Source organism: Eucyclogobius newberryi, unplaced genomic scaffold, assembly GCF_026437365.1.
Source record: "Eucyclogobius newberryi isolate DKJ021-1_F unplaced genomic scaffold, fEucNew1.0.hap1 SCAF_18, whole genome shotgun sequence".
In the NCBI taxonomy this organism is placed as follows: Eukaryota; Metazoa; Chordata; class Actinopteri; order Gobiiformes; family Gobiidae; genus Eucyclogobius; species Eucyclogobius newberryi.
In genome coordinates, this window is record NW_027315812.1 from 32492176 (window position 1) to 32514749 (window position 22574).

The 22574-nt window shown below is 43.2% G+C and overlaps 1 protein-coding gene across 1 annotated transcript; it reads right to left on the minus strand.

Annotated features, from left to right (window-relative positions):
• Positions 1-383: 383 nt before the first annotated feature.
• Positions 384-21320, minus strand: ptbp2a (polypyrimidine tract binding protein 2a). The gene is made up of 14 exons (XM_072451224.1): positions 21190-21320; positions 19514-19541; positions 15230-15287; positions 12995-13161; positions 12138-12278; positions 11877-12032; positions 10296-10406; positions 10009-10213; positions 9610-9716; positions 6303-6336; positions 5735-5827; positions 5434-5650; positions 3458-3535; positions 384-1641 (listed from the first exon to the last, which is right to left on the minus strand). The coding sequence occupies exons 1-14, from the start codon at positions 21195-21197 to the stop codon at positions 1512-1514; spliced, it is 1533 nt and encodes a 510-aa protein (XP_072307325.1). The 5' UTR covers positions 21198-21320; the 3' UTR covers positions 384-1511.
• Between the last annotated feature and the right edge of the window lie 1254 nt (positions 21321-22574).

Here is a 22574-nt window from a genome sequence, read left to right on the forward strand (position 1 = left end):
CAGCGGTCACCTCGGTGCTGCGGTCACTTCAGTGCAGTTGTCACCTCGGTGCAGCGGTCACTTCAGTCACCTCAGTGCAGCGGTCACCTCTGTTGCAGAAACAGAAAAACCCTGCAGTGTTTCACTTGCAGAAGGTGAGATTTTGTGCAGAAATGGTTGAGCAGCTGAAGAGCGGCGGCTCAGGGACCTTCAAGTTTTCAGTCAACTTCAGTTTGAGATTCCAATGAAAAACTAAAGCGTTACCTTCTCTTTCAAATCAATGCCAGAATTGTGTCCAGTGTTCTAGGGTCAGGGAAGTGCCCGCCCCGAAGGAACTGGGTCAGTTCTAACTCAGCTTAACAGAAACTCTTCAGACAGTGGCAAATAGAAGAGGCAGGAGAACATTCCAAGCTAAAGAGTTTTATTAAACCGGAGCACAGCATTTAAACTAACAAAAGACATTGACAGAAAACCAGTCTAGTACAGTTCAATGTGGCCTATACAACAATCTGGATTAAAGAAGCTTCACCTCAGTCTGTTTGCTGTAACCAGACCCAACATTTTAAGAGGGTCGGTCGGTCAATTCTTATTTTTTTTACTTTGAAGGCAAAAAAGAGATCATGACGCAGAACGACATGAGCGGTGGCGAGGGCAGTGGTGCTGACCGAGCCAAAACAACATGTAAAAGACTGGATCCTCCTGCAGTGTCATACAGAAGCACATGGAGGGCTGAGTGTAAGCACATGTTATTCCGCGATCAAATTATTCTACACGGCGCTTTTGGAAAGTTCGGTCGGTGAGTCGACGAAATATTAGTCAAATAAAAGAAGTTGGCGTCATTTTGACAAAATGCTGATATCTGTGTTTCATTGGCTAGTTTCACACCGGGTCGGTCGGGTTACAGCAAACAAGACATATTCTGGAGGAATGAGTTTGGCCAATAGTTAAAAACAGGTTTTTGCCAAATGTTTCAGTAAAAATAAAAAGGTACAGCCACATTTGTGATCAATATCCGGGCGACTAAATCTACAAGACGATGTTTATACGTAAAAAGAGACTTCGACACAAACTGGTCCCACATTTGCCCTCTGAGCGCTTCACCACATGCACTTTATCTCCTGCTTCTGCCCCAGACGTGAACACACCTTCTAAATGCAGCTGAAATGTTCCAGCTGAGGACATAATGCTCTGAATATTTGGGCCTTCAAATTAAGAGGTCCCCCTCCCCCACCCTAGTGTCCTCGCCTGACGCAGTGAACACTGCAGTGGGAATGACGAGATTACAACTTTTATTTGAAAGAGCAAATGATAAAAAAAAGAGGTTGTTCCCAACAAAAGCATTCCAGTGACATTACTGGTGGTCAGTAAGGCACGTCAATGTCTTTCTGACAGAAACACTATTGTAGAAAAGGGCTGCTGTACACATAGATCGAGGCACAAGAACTGAGGACAGGCAGGTTCCAGCAGCTTCTGCAGTCTTTTATGGAATGGGTAAATCAGAGCAGGCCTGGGAGCTTCTGGCAGCAGAGCTCTCAGATGGTGGACTTGGAGAAGGACACACGCAGGAACTGGTTACTTCCCAAGCTGTAGTTGTGAAGGTCAAGCAGAGCCTGCGTGGCCTCCTCCACCGCAGACATCTGGATCAGGGCCATTTTGTGATCCCTGGAACCAAGAGCAGCAGGTTCAGCACATTTCACGTACAATCACAGTTTGTTCACAGGATTATGCAGCTCAAAGTCAAACAGCTTCCAAATAAAACCTGTTTAAACATTTGATAAAATAGGATTATTTTGAATTCATCTATAGCAGGGGTCTTCAATAGGCGGCCCGCGGGACAGACCAAATTGCTTCGGGGTCCAGACTTGGCCCACGAGCCGCCTATTGGAGACTAGTTTCCCATTAATAAAAATAATATTTCCTTCGCACGGCCAGAGCCCCCTGTTCATCTGAAACGTCTGCAGCACACACGTGTAACACGTGTAAGGACCATGTGCTCCGTGTGTTTGGAAGTCTGCTCCACAACATGGAACTTTACGCGCCGTGGCACCTGCGAGAGTGCACAGTACGGCATTGTCCCATAGTTACCATTGATGTAACAAGAGTATTGATTTCAAATGTATTTGTAAACATTCTATTTAAAAAGTGTTTAAAAAGAACTCTTAACAAATTAACTTTTAAAGATTTATTCAAAATAAAACAACTTGAAAAAATGTGTTGAACAAATTAATCAACACAAAGTCAGCTGGCCTTATTTACAACTTTCTATTTCTATTTGCAGGAGTCTCATTTACATATTGTCTTTACACTCACAAATGTGTTAAGCTTCTGATGGAAAAATAAAGGTTGCTGTGGTGTTTCCATCATGGTGTCATTCAAATTGTACCGCTCTATTTGACGTTTCATTTTTGGTTTTGCTATTCGAGGACGGTCCCTAAGCTCTCGTCTCGGCTGCACATTTGATGACGGTCCCTAAGCTCTCGTCTCGGCTGCACATTTGATGACGGTCCCTAAGCTCTCGTCTCGGCTGCACATTTGATGACGGTCCCTAAGCTCTCGTCTCGGCTGCACATTTGATGACGGTCCCTAAGCTCTCGTCTCGGCTGCACATTTGATGACGGTCCCTAAGCTCTCGTCTCGGCTGCACATTTGATGACGGTCCCTAAGCTCTCGTCTCGGCTGCACATTTGATGACGGTCCCTAAGCTCTCGTCTCGGCTGCACATTTGATGACGGTCCCTAAGCTCTCGTCTCGGCTGCACATTTGATGACGGTCCCTAAGCTCTCGTCTCCGGCTGCACATTAAATACACATCTGATTGTTAAAAAAAGAGGTTGTGTCACTTGGCAGTGATATGAATATTTTGGCAGGTGCATGATCTGGAAAGGCTTTTCCGAGGACAATAGCTCCTAAACGCAAGTCTGAATCTGCGACGCTAACTTTACAGCACGTGGCTCCTCCCACTTTCAGACTTGTGATCTGAGACAGCAGCGGGACTTGTCATGTCGTTATTAACGATCAATTGACGAGTGATCAGTACTTTTAGGCGCTTTGGTTTTACAATTGAACACAAACTTTTTTTCTGACGAATGCATCGCATTTGAGAGAAATTGCGATACATTTTGCGATACCGCTTATTCTGAACCCTGAACTAGGTTTTTATTATCATTTGAACCAAATGTTCTCAGGACATGTATGTTTAAAATAGACCCCCCCGTTCTACAGACCCCCCCGTTCTACAGACCCCCGTCCTGAGAACCCTGTCCTAGAGCATAGTGCAGTAGTTCCTTAACTGGATCCACTTTCAGAAAGAAGAAAAAATAGACATTCTCAGTTACTTTGCAAATAGATCTTGCAATTCTTTTTAGATCAGTTGATAGGACAGATTGTAGCTCTCAAACGGCCTGAGAATGTGGAATGTCATTTGAGAAGATCAGTCAGTAAAACCCGCCCTCTAGAAAAGAGAAAAAAAAAGAACTTACTGGAAAAACCTGAAGGCTTTGACGGCGCCGCCGCCGTTAGAGAAAAGCGCCCGCAGGTCGTCTTCGCTCATGTCTTGTCTGTGGACAATCAAACATACAAAGTCATGTTCACATTGTTTCCCAACACCAGCTTCTGCTGAGCCTTCATACAGAAGTAGAAGTATATAGAAGTAGAAGTATATAGAAGTAGAAGTATATAGTAGTACAAGTATATAGTAGTACAAGTATATAGTAGTACAAGTATATAGTAGTACAAGTATATAGTAGTACAAGTATATAGTAGTACAAGTATATAGTAGTACAAGTATATAGTAGTACAAGTATATAGTAGTACAAGTATATAGTAGTACAAGTATATAGTAGTACAAGTATATAGTAGTACAAGTATATAGTTATATAGTAGTACAAGTATATAGTAGTACAAGTATATAGTAGTACAAGTATATAGTAGTACAAGTATATAGTAGTACAAGTATATAGTAGTACAAGTATATAGTAGTACAAGTATATAGTAGTACAAGTATATAGTAGTACAAGTATATAGTAGTACAAGTATATAGTAGTACAAGTATATAGTAGTACAAGTATATAGTAGTACAAGTATATAGTTATATAGTTATATAGTTATATAGTAGTACAAGTATATAGTAGTACAAGTATATAGTAGTACAAGTATATAGTAGTACAAGTATATAGTAGTACAAGTATATAGTAGTACAAGTATATAGTAGTACAAGTATATAGTAGTACAAGTATATAGTAGTACAAGTATATAGTAGTACAAGTATATAGTAGTACAAGTATATAGTTGTACAAGTATATAGTTGTACAAGTATATAGTAGTACAAGTATATAGTAGTACAAGTATATAGTAGTACAAGTATATAGTAGTACAAGTATATAGTAGTACAAGTATATAGTAGTACAAGTATATAGTAGTACAAGTATATAGTAGTACAAGTATATAGTAGTACAAGTATATAGTAGTACAAGTATATAGTAGTACAAGTATATAGTAGTACAAGTATATAGTAGTACAAGTATATAGTAGTACAAGTATATAGTAGTACAAGTATATAGTAGTACAAGTATATAGTAGTACAAGTATATAGTAGTACAAGTATGCAGCTCTGATTTGAATCCTAGTTCTAAGAGCCTCATTAGGAGTTTTAACTGGTCCACAGCTTGAGCGTTCCTCTCTCTGGGACACACACATTAGGATGTGTTTTAAGTAGAATTAATACATAAAAGGCAAATCTGACAAATGTATCACAATTCCAAAATGACCCTCATTAAATTGCAGTAAATCAGATTCAAAATGATGAGGCACTAAATGGTAAATGTCGACACTGAGGACTCAGTTTGCCGCTCCACAGGCCAATCATAAAGTCTCATATTTAATACCACAGCCTACTTGATTCATTAGTAATGTTTTAATTAGGCTAACACATAATGTAGACATAAACTTCATAAAGGTCCTTAACATAATCCTATCTGTTCAACAGCAGGATTTGATTGACAGTGGAGCCTTCAACAGGAGGAGAACAAGCTTAGTTGTAAGAAGTAAACACTGCTATTACGCCGTTATTACGCCGTTATTACACTGTTACACTGCTTGTGTGTTTCAAAGACGAGTCCAAAGTCCATTTTCCCACTGCTGGGCCAGTGTTCAGAGTGTTGAGTCAAAGTCCAACCATTGAAGAATCAGGTTGTATGATTTGACGGCAGTTTAAAAATCAGAACATACTTTGCATGACACACTTAAGGGTTAAATCCATTCCGGGCCCCCAGCATCAGGTCTGAGTCACACTGGGAAGGGATTTATTAAGGTTGTCATTTAAATCAAGTCAAACATTTCAGAGTCAAATGGGCCATTTCATTAGGAAGCCTGAGGGCCAACACAAAGTGGTCTGAGGGCCATAGTTTGGAGCCCCTGCTGTAAGTGCAGTCCATGTTCACACATGGGTTTCACTTACGGGATGTTGGAGATGTGGAGAGTGGCTGAGGGGGGAAAGATGTTCTGGAAGTTCTTGGAGCCTGGTTTCTTGAAGCGGTGGAGCGGCGAGTTTGTGAAGTCCTTGGTCAGTCCGTGGTCATCGAGAGAGTCTCGAGGTAGAGCCACAGACTGGTGCTTGGACATGGCAACACGGATCACCTTCCCAAACATCTTCAGACCGTTTAAATGGCTCATTGCTTCAACACAAAGAGAAGAACACGCCGTCAAAGGACAACACTCACTCATGGTTGTAATGAAGTGACCGGAGTGACCGGACTGACCGAGCTGTGCCTGGCTGGTGTCGCACAGCTGCACCAGAGCATTGTCTTTCTTGTTGTACAGAATCTTCACCCTCTGGACATCGCCGTACACGCCTGCACCAGAGCCACAGCCGCAAAGACGAGAAGCACCGAGAAAGCCCAGTTAGAAACGGCATGAAGAACGTGCACATGGACAGGACATCAGCTCATTCTAGAATAGTTTAGATCTATAAAGAACGCCTCAGACTATAGGGTGAATGTTCCAGAAGCATTAGGGCCGCAACCTCTATTTAAGTGTCATACTGGCCTTCGTTAATATAGCATATTCACAATGAAATCACATCAAATAAGGTACTACAAAAGGGATAAATATTCATTTGTTTTTTTTGCTGTAAAAGTCTATTTTTAGCTGGGTACTTCATGTGCCATTGACACTGCTCATTTTGCTTCTACATCTTTGACTTGAGAAGTGTTTAAGTTGCAGCCCTAAACTAAACTAAGACTTAAACATTATCTTTACATTTATGTCTGAACAAATTGCAAAACAAGTAGGAACAAGAGATATTAGAAGGAGCCAACTGGAACATACCGAAGAGTGTAAACAGACTTTGGGGCGTTACCATCTTTAGAGGGACAGAGGAGCAACAAGCAGCGTGAGACAGAGAGGTAGAGTCAGCGGAGCAGAGATGGACAGATCGATCCAGAGCGGAGGGAGGAGGAATGGTTGGTTTTCCCCCAGGACAGTGATGAAGTGGTGGATGATGGAGGAGCAGAGGCGCGGGGAGGACCAGGTTAAATCAGGAGGGGGTTTTGGGGCACAACATGGACAAAGCAGGGAGGTAATGGGCCGGGGCCATGGCAGGGACAAAAAACAAAAGTGAGGGAAGGGGAACAAAAATAAAAAGACAGGTCAGTACACTGGAGTAATGCAGGTCATCTGGTCAGAGAATATGCCTCAGATCAATGTTTTAGTCAAACAACAGCAGCACTGCCAAATGTGCTGTACTCCAGCCTACACACGCATGGGAGAGACATTCATTACAAATCATATTCAAAACAAGCCATAGCAACCGAGAGCAGGGAACACCACGAGCACTGAGGGACATCTGAGGACGCTCATTCCATGGGAACTCAAGCCTTCACCTGCACCCGTGTACAATGGGACGTTCTGAGGATCTGGAAAACGTGAACATGCAGTTGTACCGGGTCAAAATAAGACTGCTGCGTCCTGCATTTATGTTGCACCGAAGCAAGTTCATATGTTTATGTATTGTGTTCATTGGCAAAGGCAATAAACCTTATGATTCTGAGTGATTTGAGCCTCTTATTCTCGCTAAACCATTCGTGGCCGTTACCGTGACGTAAAAACAGTGCGGTCTCTGAATGTCCTGAAGAGCCAGGATGAATAAGGCAGCTCTGAATGTGAGAGCTGCGGATGGACCTTTTGAAATGAACAGGAGAAATCAGGCACAGCACCTAAAATGATTGTGAATGAAAATGTGTAAAAAGCTTGAAAGATCAAAAATATGAGCATTTCTCGTGGAATGAGTTTCCCTCTGAAGGTGCAGAGTTTGGCAGGGGACATTAGAGGACATGCACCAAACTGTTAGTGTCCCCCCAAAACCCCAAAGAAAAATAAGCTATGCTCCAATCAGCCTTAGTTTATCAGGTTAAGCCTCGTCCGGACCGCCCTCTGAACTGTGACACTAACATGGCACTATCGCTCTGGCGGACCCCCGCATGTGTCACATGTCTAAGGGTCAGACACACAGCGGTCGCGGGGGCAGCGCGGTCGCGGGGGGCGGGCAGCGCGGTCGCGGGGGGGCCAGCGCGGTCGCGGGGGGGCCAGCGCGACAGGGGGGGCCAGCGTGACAGGGGGTGTTGCGTTTATAACAGTAGCCGCCACAAGGGGGCTCTATATCGCAATAATATTCACTATTATAGTTGTATACGATCATTTGTAAATACATAAAACAAATGTTCCTGTGGGAATTAGACTTTCTGGTTGCAAAATGGGAGCGATAACATTCTCAAATTGTATTTATAGTATTTTACAGCAACAACTCAAGTAATAACATCTAGGAAAGGCTCCAATCAGCCAAACATGCAGAGCCATTCATGTTCATTTATTGACACATATCGATATTGTGATGGACTTCTTGGCAATACGTGTCTCGATACAGAGATGCGTAAAGTCATTAGAAATGTCTGAGATCTACACTTCTGAACCTACAGACTGAGCTGAAAATGTGACTTCCTCATGGGACGATCATGGGTCGTCTTCTGATTTTTTATCCATGAATCAGGAGGCGTATCGTATCAAGTTTCATGTACCGGGATATGTATTGTATCGCGGACCATGTACCGGGATATGTATCGTATCGCGGACCATGTACCGGGATATGTATCGTATCGCGGACCATGTACCGGGATATGTATCGTATCGCGGACCATGTACCGGGATATGTATCGTATCGCGGACCATGTACCGGGATATGTATCGTATCGCGGACCATGTACCGGGATATGTATCGTATCGCGGACCATGTATCCGGATATCGTATCGCGGACCATGTATCGGGATATGTATTGTATCGCAGACTAGGGTTGTGTTCTAAATATCGATTGTTGCGTACCGATACCGAGTCACAGTATCGATATATTTTTGGATTTACATGTTCCTTCACATCTGTCATGTTTAACTTGAAACTAATGAGCGTATGAAGCTCCTGCTGTACTTCTCTTCTGAAAGATGGTGAATAAAGTTTGAGGTAAATCTGGACAGGCTCTAAGAACAGTCTAGCTCCTGAAGCAGTGGAACATATTTGTAGAGATGAGTTTTTTCTCCGATGCTCAAAGGCAGTAAAACGGTTGCTTGTGACGAGTGAGGAAGTAAAGAGCGCGGGGACGAGAGGGGACGCTGTTTTTAAAGAGACGGCGGCCCAAAACGGCATCCGGAGAATTGTTAAGGCAGGAAACGTGATTCCAATGGACTGCTACAAATTAAAGCTGTTCTCCATTCCCATCACTAGTTTTAACTTCATTAGTCAAAATAACAGAAGTCGCATTGACAAAATAAACTGTAGAGATGCACCGATCGCAAAATTCTTGGTACCGATTTTCTATCTAGCCACTGATTTTTCCACAAACTCCCCAGTATTATTTATATGAAAAAGGTGCATGTTTACTGGACACACGTTTTATAATATAAAATGTAATTCCATTTTATATTATAAAACGTGTGTCCTGTAAACATGCACCTATTTTGTGGAAAAATAGAAAAAATATATATATATACACAGAACAGGAACAAAAAGGAGCGTCATCTCTGATTGGCTGCTGCGCCGCAGTAAAGTTGAACAGATCTGAACTTTTCTGGGGCGAACAGTTTTAAGACCTTGAAGCTTATACGCCCGTCAAAGCATCTAGAGCTGAAAACGCCAAAACGCGCCGCGCTCCACGACGAAAAAGCAGGAATTGCGCCACGGAAAAGGCAGGTGGTGTTCGACGCTCGTTTACATAGACTTTGAATGTAAACTGGACGCTTTGGCCGCCGCGGTCTGAATGAGTCTTGCTAGTTTTTAGCGGGTCAGTTTGATCGGCCGAAAACCAGAAATTACGACAGTGACCGGCCGGTCACCGATTGGACATAAAACCGGCTTATTTAATCGGCGGCCGATTGATCGGTGCATCTCTAATAAACTGTTGAAAGTGGAAATACAAACACAAGAAGAACTCTTTAAACACTTTTAAGTGAGGCAACACTTCAGTGACTCCTGCTATGAGCAGGAGGCCTGGTTTAGAGCAGCACTGGTTAAATGCAGAGAACAGAATAAGGATCTATAATAATGCAAAAAGGATTCAAAGAGAATGTTTGAGGATGAAAGTGACCGTACCTCGTCGTTGAGGTTGCTGACCAGAAGCACTGCAGTGGACCCGCCCTGTCCCAGAGCCACTCGGCCCGCAGCCACGGCCGCAGCAGCACTCAGAGGGTTCAGGGCTCCTGCAGAGACACGGGTCAGTACTGGGGCCCCATTTAAGTCTGACACTCTGGGATGCATCCAATTTAAACTATTTACAGTCAGATAAATGACTTAAAGTATTTTTGTATAATTGATTGATAAATGATCAGATTGTATAAAGGCAGGGTTAGGCACAGTTTTCACTAACACCAGCTAGAAATTCACAACATAATGAAGGTTTCCTAACCCCCTGGATTACACTTCAGTTTGTGCTGACTGATGAGACTATTGACTGCATTAGAGATTAGTAGAACAAAAGTGAAAGGTCATTACCTGGGATCTTCCCAAGCAGGGAGCTGGTGTCTTTAGGGTAGGCCATGTGTGAGTCCATGTGCGGCTGCCCGTCCCCAGCAGGGAGCTCAGGGCGGGTGTAATCACGACTCTTGTCATTATTGTACTTCACGTTTAAGTTGACTAGTTTAGAAAAGTCAATGCGGAGCGTACAACAGGAATTATATATGTTCTGTCCATCCAAAGACTGCAGTGAGACAAAACAAAGGGACAAGGGACAATCATCAGTCATTGCATTTCTACCCAGAAGTGATTGGGCTGAAGCTTACCAGTTTGGCCTGCTGCGCCTGCAGTGGTTCACTGTACTGAAGCAGGGCCTGAAACTGATTGTTCTTGGTAAATGTGATAATCTTCATAACTGAGCCAAATTTAGAGAAAATCTGAAAAAAGAAAAAAAAATGAAATTAAAAATACCACAGAAGTAATGTCACAGTACAATTCCTCCACATTAGGGACATATTTCTGTTTAGACAAAACAGTACCCGTGACACTGGCACAGCTCATCCTTAATCAAACCCCTTTGACATTCAGTGAAGAGGTCTCCATTCAACACAAGGAATGAGGGAGGAGTCTTCCATGAAGCCAGATTAAGCCAAATCCTGGTTTATTTGGGCAATACAGACTCAAATAGTCTACTATACCTACATTTTCAATAATAATAGCTTTAAAGGTGGTATGTACGATTTTTTTTTATCATATTTCCTCGTGGCGTGGATAAATCATTTGTCCTGCCACGTATCAATCATAAAACGCACCTATCGCTCACCTGCAGCCGCGTCAGGCTCGTCCTCACGTTTCCTCGTGCCTAAGCGCATGGATCTATCATAATATAGTTCCCTCAGTGTACGGGGCAAAATGAAGACGGAGAAAGACAGTTCGAGCTGACGCAGAAGTGGACAGAAATCTATGGGAGATGTGATGCGCACCGTTGCGTTAATAAACAAACGCACGTGTGTGTTGTTATCAGTCCACACGGGGGAGTGCGCATGTGCACGGGGGAGTGGCATGCGCACGGGGGAGTGGCATGTGCACGGGGGAGTGGCATGTGCACGGGGGAGTGGCATGCGCACTTCCACCTGCGTTCTCAAATCACCGAAAAATCGTCCATACCGCCTTTAATTGCGATGTGCTTTGAGCGGCTTGGACACGCCTGTAAAGCTACACTACAATCATTCAAACTTGGGGCTTCTTACCATTTCTCACATTTAAGAGAAGCGTCACTTCTAAACGTTGGTCCCGTGACAGCACTGGACAGTGGACGGCCTTTCTCCCATCATCTCTTTTCATGGGACAGTTTCTACGTTAACAGCGGGCTAACGCTGTAGCATTCCTCTCCCTGTTCTCCTTCAATAGCCCGCGTGAGCTGCCGCTGTACGTTTAACGCACTCGTAAAAGTAATATTAGAATTTACATTTAATCCAGTTGTTTTTCTAGAACGACGCCCCCTTTGTGCCCTGCCCTGCTCCTGCTGAACGTCCTGTAGCGAGGCCGAGTTACTGAAGCCCAAAGGAACACGCTAAGGAGAGCTGGGAGAAAGAAAATAGATTTTCTTCTAGACAAATTGTGATGAACCCAAATTTTATCAAATCAGTTAATCGCCCAGCCCTTACATCTGTTACTAATAAAACTATTGTCTGTTTGCATTCTGTCTCCTCTCATTTAATCAGATCATGAAAACCATCCGAACCGATGCTTATGATGAGCTCAGTGGCAGTGGTTTCATGGCACCATTGATCTGGCCTCAGATTCCCCGAGAACGCTCAGGATTTCATAGTTATGTTATTGGTTGAAGATAATATCATGTGTAGCGCGTCCCCTGCTGATGGTTTCCCTCTTCACGGCCCCTGTACCTGCTGCAGCACGTCCAGAGTGACGGGGTAAAACATGCTCTCGATGATGATCCTCAGAACTGGACTGCAGGGGGCGCTGAGGAGCTCTGACAGCTCAGTGCTGGGAGAAGTGCTGCTGTGGACTGCAGAGACGGCCTGGAGCATGGCCTGGGTCCTCTACAAACACAAAGAGGTCTTCAATCACACCAAGAACGAGGGGCGGGGCATTCACAGGAGCAAGAAGGTGAAGCAGAAGCACAGCAGAGCACAGGTGGAACTGACCTGGTTGGTAGAATCGGTTTTCAGCTCTTTGTGATTGGAGTACTGAATAAAGACGGGAATATGGCGAATAAGAGGAGTCACTGTGGTGTAGTAGTTCATCATCGTAACCGCGGATTCCTCTGAGCCCATCTCCAAGAAAGCCTGCAAACACAACCAGGAGAATGACATGCCGGAGCACAACTTTTACAACTGTTGTATTACAGGGAACACACAGCACATGAAAGTCTCAGTGCAGCTGGCCACATGGTCAGGAGTTTGAATCCCGGCTCAGACAATTGCCTGCATTTCCTGCTTTCCTGCTTCTCTCTCGGCCTCCATTTCACACCGTCCTTTCCTGTCTAATAAAGCATTCGGGCCAAAAACATCTTTAAAAATAAAAAAAGACAAGAAAACCACAGCAAAGCCCAAGAATGTGAACAAAAACAGACCCAATCAACTTTTGAGCAAGGCCTTGGTCCGTACACTCCAGTCGGGATGGGATGATATGACTGTCACGATACAGTCATGATAGATGGGGCGCAATCAAATATAGTGCAATACAATCTGGACGGTGTTCAGCGTTTTCCATGACACCCAATGAGAATTGAGCTCAGGTAAATGTTTTTTTTCACTGATTCTCCCTGAGATACTTCTACAACTTGGCTGGAGTCTGAGGTAAAGTCAGAGGATTGGACATGATTTGGAAAAGCACACATCTATATAAAAAGGTCCCACAGTTAACAGTGCACATTATTTATGGATTTATTGACCGTTATTTAACCAGGAATGTCCCATCCTCCTTTTTCAGGGAGTTCTGGCCCGAGAAGGGAGGAGCCTATAGTAACATGTGTTGTATTGTGTTATATTGTGAAACTCACCTGGTTTTTGCCCTTCAGAGTCAGGATGTTGGAGACTTTCCCAAACGGCAGACCCAGAGAAATGATTTCTGGGTCGGTGACATCACTGGGCAGTTTACGTATGTGGAGGACTCGAGAGGGCGCGGCCTCTTCCACTCTCAGCTTCTTACTGCCATTGGACGTTTCCTCTGCCACAGAGAGAACACGACCTTTAGTAACACAGCTCCATCATATGCTTCTTATGGTGAGTTCACTCTGTGGCCTCCAAAGCCTCCAGTTTACACGTCAAGTCTATGGTGGATGTGCATTCAGGGCGTCCAGCATTTTTGTGGAAAGTCCAGGGCGTCAGCAGCAGCAAAATCCTGTTTGACGAGTCATGTTTTGAGCGCTTGCGCGTTAGACTAGAGTATTTTTAACAGCTGAAGTGCCAACCAATCAGATCACGTACCAGTTCATTATTCGGAAGGACCTAAATAAATCATGCACCTGCAAAAATGGATGATAAATTGTGGCCGTTTGTCAACGTACTAAAGCCCCTGGCCAAAGATGCTGGTCAGTTTATTTTCCAAAAACGTGACCTGGATGCCCTGGAAGCAAAGTCAGAAGTCGGTCTTCAGGCTGCATAGGCGTCCAGCAAGGGGCCTGAGGCACGTATATGACGCCGCTGTGTGAAGCAGTCCCTCATGTTTAAGCTCAGAATCAAACTGAAATCATTGTCTATTTTACAATTGGTACATTTATATGACCTTATTCTCCCAGTGACTCATGGGTACGATCAGGCTTTTAGCTAGGATTTGAAAACACCCCGTCCAAATAATTTTGTCCGGGGGCTTCAAAGCCAATATGTGTAGCACAACCTTTTTTTTTTAAGCTTTTACAAAATAAAGCGCCGCTTTTACAAAATAAAAGCACGGCGATCTAGAACGGCGCTCGCACGCCTCTCGTATCATACTGACTTTCCATACTCTCGCGCCGCCTGCGCCTCTCGGGCGGATCACACTCTGCCACTTAGGAGCGGCGGTATTTTACATGGTATTTGGCCGTGGAGGTTCGGCATTTTCTAGACCACGGCTCGGCAACCAATCAGAGCCAAGCACACAAACTTTGTCGACCAATCAGCGCGCAGCATGCAAATTTTCACTTGTAAATAGTAAACTGTCATGGCGCGGACCACGGCGACTATCGTCAAACGTATTCTAAAATGTATTAATAAAAATTACACCGTCCTTGCCTTCGAAAATGCCCGTCCACATGTCAAAATACCCCGTCCAAAAAACGGGAAGACTCTAGCTAAAAGCCTGGGTACGATGGCCACCTAAACATCCTTCCTGAAAAGCTAAGACAAAATGTAAATTTTCTGTCCGGAATGCTCTCAGCCTGTGGATACCCGGACTGGGCTGTTAAAGGGAAGAAAACCAAAAAAGCAGGACAAAAGGGACAAAAGGGACGAAAGGGAAACAGAACCAAAAAGAAATGGTGTCTCTATCTCTTATGTCTCCGGACTGTCGGAAAAACTGTTTAAAAATAAACTATTTCAAAGCGGGCCACACTTATTGACAAAGTGGTTCACCCTAAGGACAAGATGCAGACAAAAAACAGCAATGTAGTGTATTCTATCCGATGTAGTGAAGAAAGCATTACATAGTGAGACTAAACTTCACAAGAGGCTTTATCAGCACAAAAGACACTCCAGTTCAGGACCACAGAGCAATTTTTTAAAATCACACAAAAATGTGCAGTGATCCCTCGCTATAACGCGGTTCATTTTTCACGGTCTCGCTGCTTCGCGGATTTGCATCATGCATTGTGTTCTGCATTCTCATTGGCTAAACAGTCTCTCCGCGTCTTCTCTACCTGTGTGTCAATAACGTTATGGATTCATATGTACACGTATGTAAAACCGCTTGCCAAATTGAAGTTTGCGAGGCCGGTGAGAGCGGTGCGTGTGAGCTCCGGGAGAGGCCGGTGAGAGCGGCGCGCGTGAGAGGCCTGTGAGAGCGCGTGTGTGAGAGCGGCGCGCGTGAGAGCTTCAATGTTTTATGGAGTATTTCATTGTATAATAACTGTAAAAAAATAAAGGTTTCTACTTCGCGCATTTCGCCTATCGCAGGTTCGTTTTGGACCGTAACCCCCGCGATAAACGAGGGGTCACTGTAATTTGCAAAGGCAATATAATTGAGTAAATAAATATACGGGCACTCAGCAGTGGGGTTTATGCGGCCGGTGCGTGCGAGTTGAGAGCAGAGCTGCACTCACCACTCGCAGTGCTGACGTTGAGGGGATTGTTGTACACACTCAACTCGTCCGATCCTCGCTGTGGGACACAAAGACAAGGATTAGTGTGATGAAGCAACACCAAAGAACCTGACACACCAAAGACAGAGAACCTCAAGACTTATTTGTACCATTACCCAATTCTAATATTTGTGACATGTTATTTTTTATTGCATTTGATATTGTGCATTTGCAATGGTCAGGAAAGGGGCGGAAATATTGACAGAACCATGTCCAGGTCTGAACGGGGCCCCGAGGACAGTGATAAAATGGAGCCGTCTAAGAACTGTTTAATGGAACAGAGAGAGTGTCTGCCACAGCCTTTCATCTCCCAGAATTTAACATGTCAACAAAGTGTCATTTTCTCCGGATCCTTCTCCGCAGCGGCAGCAGCAGCCGGTCCCAGAGGCTCCGGGCTCTTAAAGCTGACTGATGGGCTGACGAGAACCTGGCTGGGGACCCATTACACCAACACTTTCAAATAGCGCTGTACAGCCTGACCCAATCGCAGCAGACTTCTCAGCTCTCACTCATCTTTTATGCTTTCCATAAACTAGACCAGCCAAATGATGAAAAGGTGTTTAACTTGTTTCCATTTGCCTATGTCACCCTGTGCACAATGGTTGGACCCAAATGGCATTGCTTATTAAAAGAGGATCTTACGTTGCACATGTGAGTGTGATGCATCATTAGAAAGCTTAGGCCTTCTAGTCCCTGCAGATATTGAAGCCTCCCACAGGGCTCCTCTCCTTGTTCATAGTGAGCACTTTGACATGGTGTTGCTGGGCTCAGGAGTTTCTCTGGTAGAGCGGCAATGCTAAAAAAAAATCTAATTTGTATAGCAATTTCAAAAGTTCAATAGCAAAACACGAAAATGACTAACGATCAATATTTTCCATTGATGTAACAAGATTGATTTCAAATGTATTTGTAAATTATTTTTTTTTAACCCTTAACAAATTAACTTTTAAAAACTTAAAATGAACAAATTAATGAACACAAAGTCAGATGGCCTTATTTACAACTTTCTTCCATATCCTCATCGTCAGACGACTATTTGCAGGAGTCTCATTTACATATTGTCTTTACACTCACAAGTTACATCACCAGACTCTTTTAACGTTGTAAAAAGCTGCTATAAAAGGCTCTTTTCATCGTTCCTTTGTCGAGACACTTCTTTGGAGTTAGCTGGGGGCGCACAGGGCGAGATTGGCTGTGGGCGGAAGAAGAAGTCGTACACGGATATGGCAGCGTCAGATGAGGAAAACAAAAGTGAAACGCGAGACACACCAACAACATTTAAGTCCAAAGTATGGACTCACTTTGCCTTCTATTTCAGCACAGATTGTACAAAGTTCGAAAAGGAATATAGAATATGCAAGAACTGCTTTTCAAACATTCGGTACATGACACGGTTTAAAACCTCCAGACTTGAAATGAGACTTTCTTGGCCCAACCCGACTCACTAGTCAAAAGAAAACATGTTCACCACCAAGGAACATATTTCTGTGTAAATCTCTCATGTCACAACGTAACACTCACTGGATAAGTACGAGCTCAGGAGCAGATGATCCAGATGTGAAGACACAGGTCAATCAGCTCAAACGGAGTCATCGAGGACAGAGGGGACAGTAGGGACCGAGGGGAGAGTGATGTGTGTTCCGTTTGTTAAACTTCAAAATGCTGTGTGGTTTATTTACAATCGAAGTCATTCACTGAGATAAGTCTAATCAGGCCGGTGGCACTGCGGATCGTGGGGGCACCTCGAGAACCCTGGTTCAAAAGACAAGCAGTGCTATATTTATGTGTAAATATTGCATGTTACAACATGGACATCTGTGGTTTGAGAGTTGCGGTGCGCATATGTAAAAAAAATTCTTTGTAAATAGAGTACGCTGCTTTTATTCAGAAGCTGAATAGCCCGAAAAGTACGGTAATTAGTCTTATAGGAATAAGATATATATCAGAATAAGAAAAACAAAAAAAATAATGTATAATACAATTTGACTGCCTAGTCAGACTTCTTTACAAAGGGTTTTGTCAATAATTAACATAAGTACTTCTAGCAGGCAATGGCTGGACAAAAAAAAATCCAATTCACCCAGACTACACCAGGGAAAGAAAAATGCAATATTTGTAAAAGTGTCGCGAGCACGGGAGCTGATGTGGGGAAAACGCAAACATGTGGAATCATCTAAAAAGGTCTATAATCTTCAAATAGTCCATGAGGCTAAAATAGACTTTCATATAGTTTTGTGGTTTTATGTAATTTATAATGTAATGATTTTAGTCAGACTTTGTTATAATAATGTGAAGCTTAAACCAGGCCACAGCTTTGTTCTGAGTGAGCTACCTCTGCACAAACACATTTGTTTATTTAAAACCGTTAGAACTCTACTTGAACATCTATTTTATTTGCATGCATCTTTAATAAATATTTAAACGTTAACATTGATTTAATAACTCAATACTTGTTGCATTACTTCTATGCTTTTTATTCACACGGAAGTCGGCCAACCAAACTTTGAACATTTTTAAAACCACAAATGGCCATCGACAAAAACAAGAGAATCCTGCATCCTGGTGCTAGTTTGCCATTTGATTTTCTCCAGGCCTACTTCCCATAATGTAATCCTGCATCATTTATTCATGAAATACCTTCTTTTGTCTCATTTCATTTGAGTTTAAAACATGATATGGTGAACCCTGTGCATTTGCTGCTTCTTCTCATGACAATGTACTTGTCTTTATTGCTCGGTCACTCTCTGGCCTTTTCACATTCAAACTCTTTCAACAGCCACAATACGGACATTTACTTCTTTTGAAAGGGTATGTTTGGCTGGTGTCCTGATGAAACGCGGTGCCGTAATGCCAGCCCGTTTCACCGCAGCTTTGGACTCAGACATAACTACCGTATTTTCCGGACTATCGCACCAGCCAAAAAATGCATTATAGAGAAGAGGGGAAAAAACATACAAGTCGCACTGGAGTATAAGTCGCATTTTTTGGGGACATTTATATCAAATTCATCTTGACATTTCATCTCAAAATGCAATTTAAAAAAAAGGGATTAGAGAACATGGTCAATGGGTGTGCGTATGCTAACGTAACACCTTCAGCTACATGACGCATGTGTCTGACGCGCACTGGGGTAAATCTCCCTCCACATATCAGGCTGTATGACAGGTTTGACAACACATTTCACTCACATGTAGTGAAGACTACATTTCAGAATTAAGACAATTTTTGCAATTTATAATATTATTTTGTGTTTGGACATAGCTAGCAAATATGATAAAGGTAATTGCCCAACTGTTAACTAGCAATCACACTGTAAACAAGAGCCATATAAATGATACAGTAGTTATCATTTGACAATCAACAGTACCATATAACACCTTTATTCTGTTGAATGGACGTTCAAACTGTCAGATCATTCGGTTAGTTGCAAATGTGTAAATCGTCTGGGTTTTCAATGGCACGTGGCATATTGGTGACACAGGTAAACTGACGTTTAGAATTCAGCATTACTTCCTGTAATTTTGCACGTTTTTTTCAAAATGTCTTCATAAACTGCAACTTAATGGAAGTAAAACTATTTTACCAAAAAGGTGTAAAAAAAGAGAACCTGTCAAACTTTAACCCTATACTGCGTATTAATTTGTAAAAGTATTGCGAGTTTGAGACATCCAATGTCAGTTGTATGTGGAAGTTCCAATCGCTACCACAGACAAGGGTTCTCTCAGAGTGGTTTGCAATCAGATCCACAACTTCAGTATAGAAAGAGGTTGCTTCCTGGTGGCGCATATACAGTTGTATAGAGTAAGTAAGCACACTTCCATTAATTAGTTCCTTTGACCAGTACAAATCTGCCATCTTTACCTTTGTGTTAAAGATGGTAAATGGTCACATTTATCCAGCGCTTTTCTACCATCATTTATTGGGGGCTCTTGGCTTGGTTAGCATAGCCGCTTCACTTTTTTCCTGTGGTAGATTTAGTATTATTGTTGCTTTTAATATTCGGCATTTTCAGGAAATAGTGCTCATGTATCGGCTTCTACAGAGATGCAGAGTCGGCCCAGGTAAGTTAAAGCAGCAGATATCCAAAGGGGTCGGAGTTCATCACCAAAATGTGTTTCTCACTCAAGATAATACATGTCACACAAAATACAAACTAATGTCGTAAAATATAGAATACAAATAATTCATATAAACCTAAATCATTAGTGACACTTGGTTTAGAGAAGAACTAAATAAAACACTCACCTTTATGCCGACTGCAACATCACTTATGCTGAAAGAAAAACAACACAGGCCGGTCAGTAAGGTGGAGCAGAGACTGGCAACAGGACCAATCATTGGCATTAGAGTTTGGGTTGCCAGGTTGTGGTCGGCCTCTCTCGTGGCTGGTACACAGAGCAGTTTGAACCAGAGGCACCTGTCCCGCTGCTGATTATCATCTATATTAAAACATTCAAACTGTTTATACACTGTTTATGACTTCTCCTACACTCATGTGCTGCTGAAGCTGAAACGACACGACACCCGAAATCTGCCCGGACAAGGCGCAGTGTAAGCGGCACCCGTCCTCCACCGAGCCCTGCGTCCAACGTGATCGAGTACTATTACATCTGACCGGCGCAGTGTGCTTGGACAGCCCCTCGGGAGTAAAGTGATAAGGCCGGATGTGAACGATCAGCTTTAATCATTTAGCACATGTTTCTAATGCAGAGTGTTTGAGGCGTGCACTGGCAAAACATGAGGCCACAACCAAACAACGGAGCGCGCGCTAAGAACGAGACTCACCAGACGGGATTTCCCTTCGTTACTACTTCGTTTCTACCCACGTTACAGTCGTACTTTACCCACATTACAGTCGTACTTTACCCACATTAGTCGTATTTTAGTCGTACTTTACCCACATTAGTCGTATTTTAGTCGTACTTTACCCACATTAGTCGTATTTTAGTCGTACTTTACCCACATTACGTCGTACTTTACCCACATTAGACGTATTTTAGTCGTACTTTACCCACACTACAGTCGTACTTTACCCACACTACAGTCGTACTTTACCCACACACAGTCGTACTTTACCCACACTACAGTCGTACTTTACCCACACTACAGTCGTACTTTACCCACATTACAGTCATACTTTACCCACATTACAGTCGTACTTTACCCACATTTACAGTTGTACTTTACCCACATTTACAGTTGTACTTTACCCACATTACGGTTGTACTTTACCCACATTACGGTTGTACTTTACCCACATTACCCACGTTACGGTTGTACTTTACCCACATTACCCACGTTACGGTTGTACTTTAACCACATTACCCACGTTACGGTTGTACTTTAACCACGTTACGGATGCACTTTACCCACGTTACGGATGCACTTTACCCACGTTACGGTTGTACTTTACCCACGTTACGGTTGTACTTTACCCACGTCACGGTTGTACTTTACCCACGTTACGGTTGTACTTTACCCACGTTACGGATGCACTTTACCCACGTTACGGTTGTACTTTACCCACGTCACGGTTGTACTTTACCCACGTTACGGTTGTACTTTACCCACGTTACGGATGCACTTTACCCACGTTACGGTTGTACTTTACCCACGTCACGGTTGTACTTTACCCACGTTACGGTTGTACTTTACCCACGTCACGGTTGTACTTTACCCACGTTACGGTTGTACTTTACCCACGTTACGGATGCACTTTACCCACGTTACGGTTGTACTTTACCCACGTCACGGTTGTACTTTACCCACGTTACGGTTGTACTCCAGCCCAGTGTTTAGAGCCAGAGGGTAACGCACTTCCTCATAGCAGAGCGCGCGCGCGGCTACAAGCTCCGTCCGGGGACATGGCGTGTTCCCCTCGTCAGATTTAAAACACTGTAAAGCTTAATTAAACATCTCACCCGTCCATGTTCTCCTTTCCCTCGCAGTCACCGTGTTGTCGTGTTTTGGTTCGGTTGTCCAGTCCGCGCACACGCAGCTCACATGCAGCTCACACAACAGCAAAATGGAGACGGTCTTCTTCCTCTTCTTCGTCGTGTTTTCCGGTAGGCTGCGCGCGGTGAGCTGCTGCCCCCTACGTGTCAGGCGGTGAAACACATCATCTGAGCAAATACAAAATACTCAGTTTTGACAATTTTTTCTTATTTTCAAATCTAAGAACTCTTTTCAAAATCCTTAATAATGCTGCTTCACCTCCCTTGAAAAAAATTGTCCAACTTTGCTCTGAACAAACGACTCAATCGACTTCACAGCAGCAGAAATTGCACCGTCCCGAAAAGATCCTCGGCCTTTGCACAATCTGCCTTTTCCTTTTTAACAATCAGACAGTGGAATCAACTCCAAGAGAGTCTGAAATTGTCTGTAGATATTAATAACTTCACTCGAAACTTGAAAATCAGCCAACCTAGTTTTTAACTGTATTTTTTAGTCCGTCTGTATTAATTCTGTAACTCTTAGAAATTCATTTGTTTTATAGTGTATTTTACTGAGCTAATGTTAATAATGAAATGTAACGTGTTGTAATTGTAATGAAATGTGTACTTTTATTATTGTGATGTATTCACCTGCCCAGGGACTGCAGATGGAAAGTAGCAGTAGCTAAATCTGGTGCAGATCTTGAAGATGAATGATTTTGTACATGGTCCCTGACAAATAAAGACTAAACTAAACTAAATCTAGCGTTTGTTTCCGTGTAGCGTCACTGTCCAACGACAAAATGTGCGCCCATAATAAAATAACCCCCGTAAATGTCCAGCTATTTAATTTCTTTTGCAGCTTCTTCCCTCGATGGGACATCCAGGTCCTCTTTAGAAACATCACTTATGTTGAGCAGAGTTGGGGGTAACGCGTTAGCTTGTAACGCATTAGAGTGCTCAAATTACTTTTTAGAGCGAAGAGTGATGTGTGAGGTTTGTGCACCCTTGTAATCTGGTACTCCCCAAGTTACTCTTTCAAATCAGTAATGCATTAGTTTAGGTTTGGTCAGTCTCATGTCCTCACCACAGCCCAGAGCTCGGTGTGTTGGGAGCATGCGCACTGCTAAACTAGTGACTGGGAGAAAAATACGCTTTCAGATGAACAGTTTGGAAAATCTCCTTCGTTGTAACCAATGTTTTGTGCTAAAACAAGTGCGTTCTGTTGTTGTGCGTCGCTGCTCATGTCGTTCACTGCTTGAGGGCGACACATGCTTATTGTTTGCCTGACCAGCCGTTCCCAACACGTTTTGACAGACTTTACAAAACCTGAGGGTCTGGGATCCAACCCAGTCGCGCCAATTTCCAAAGAG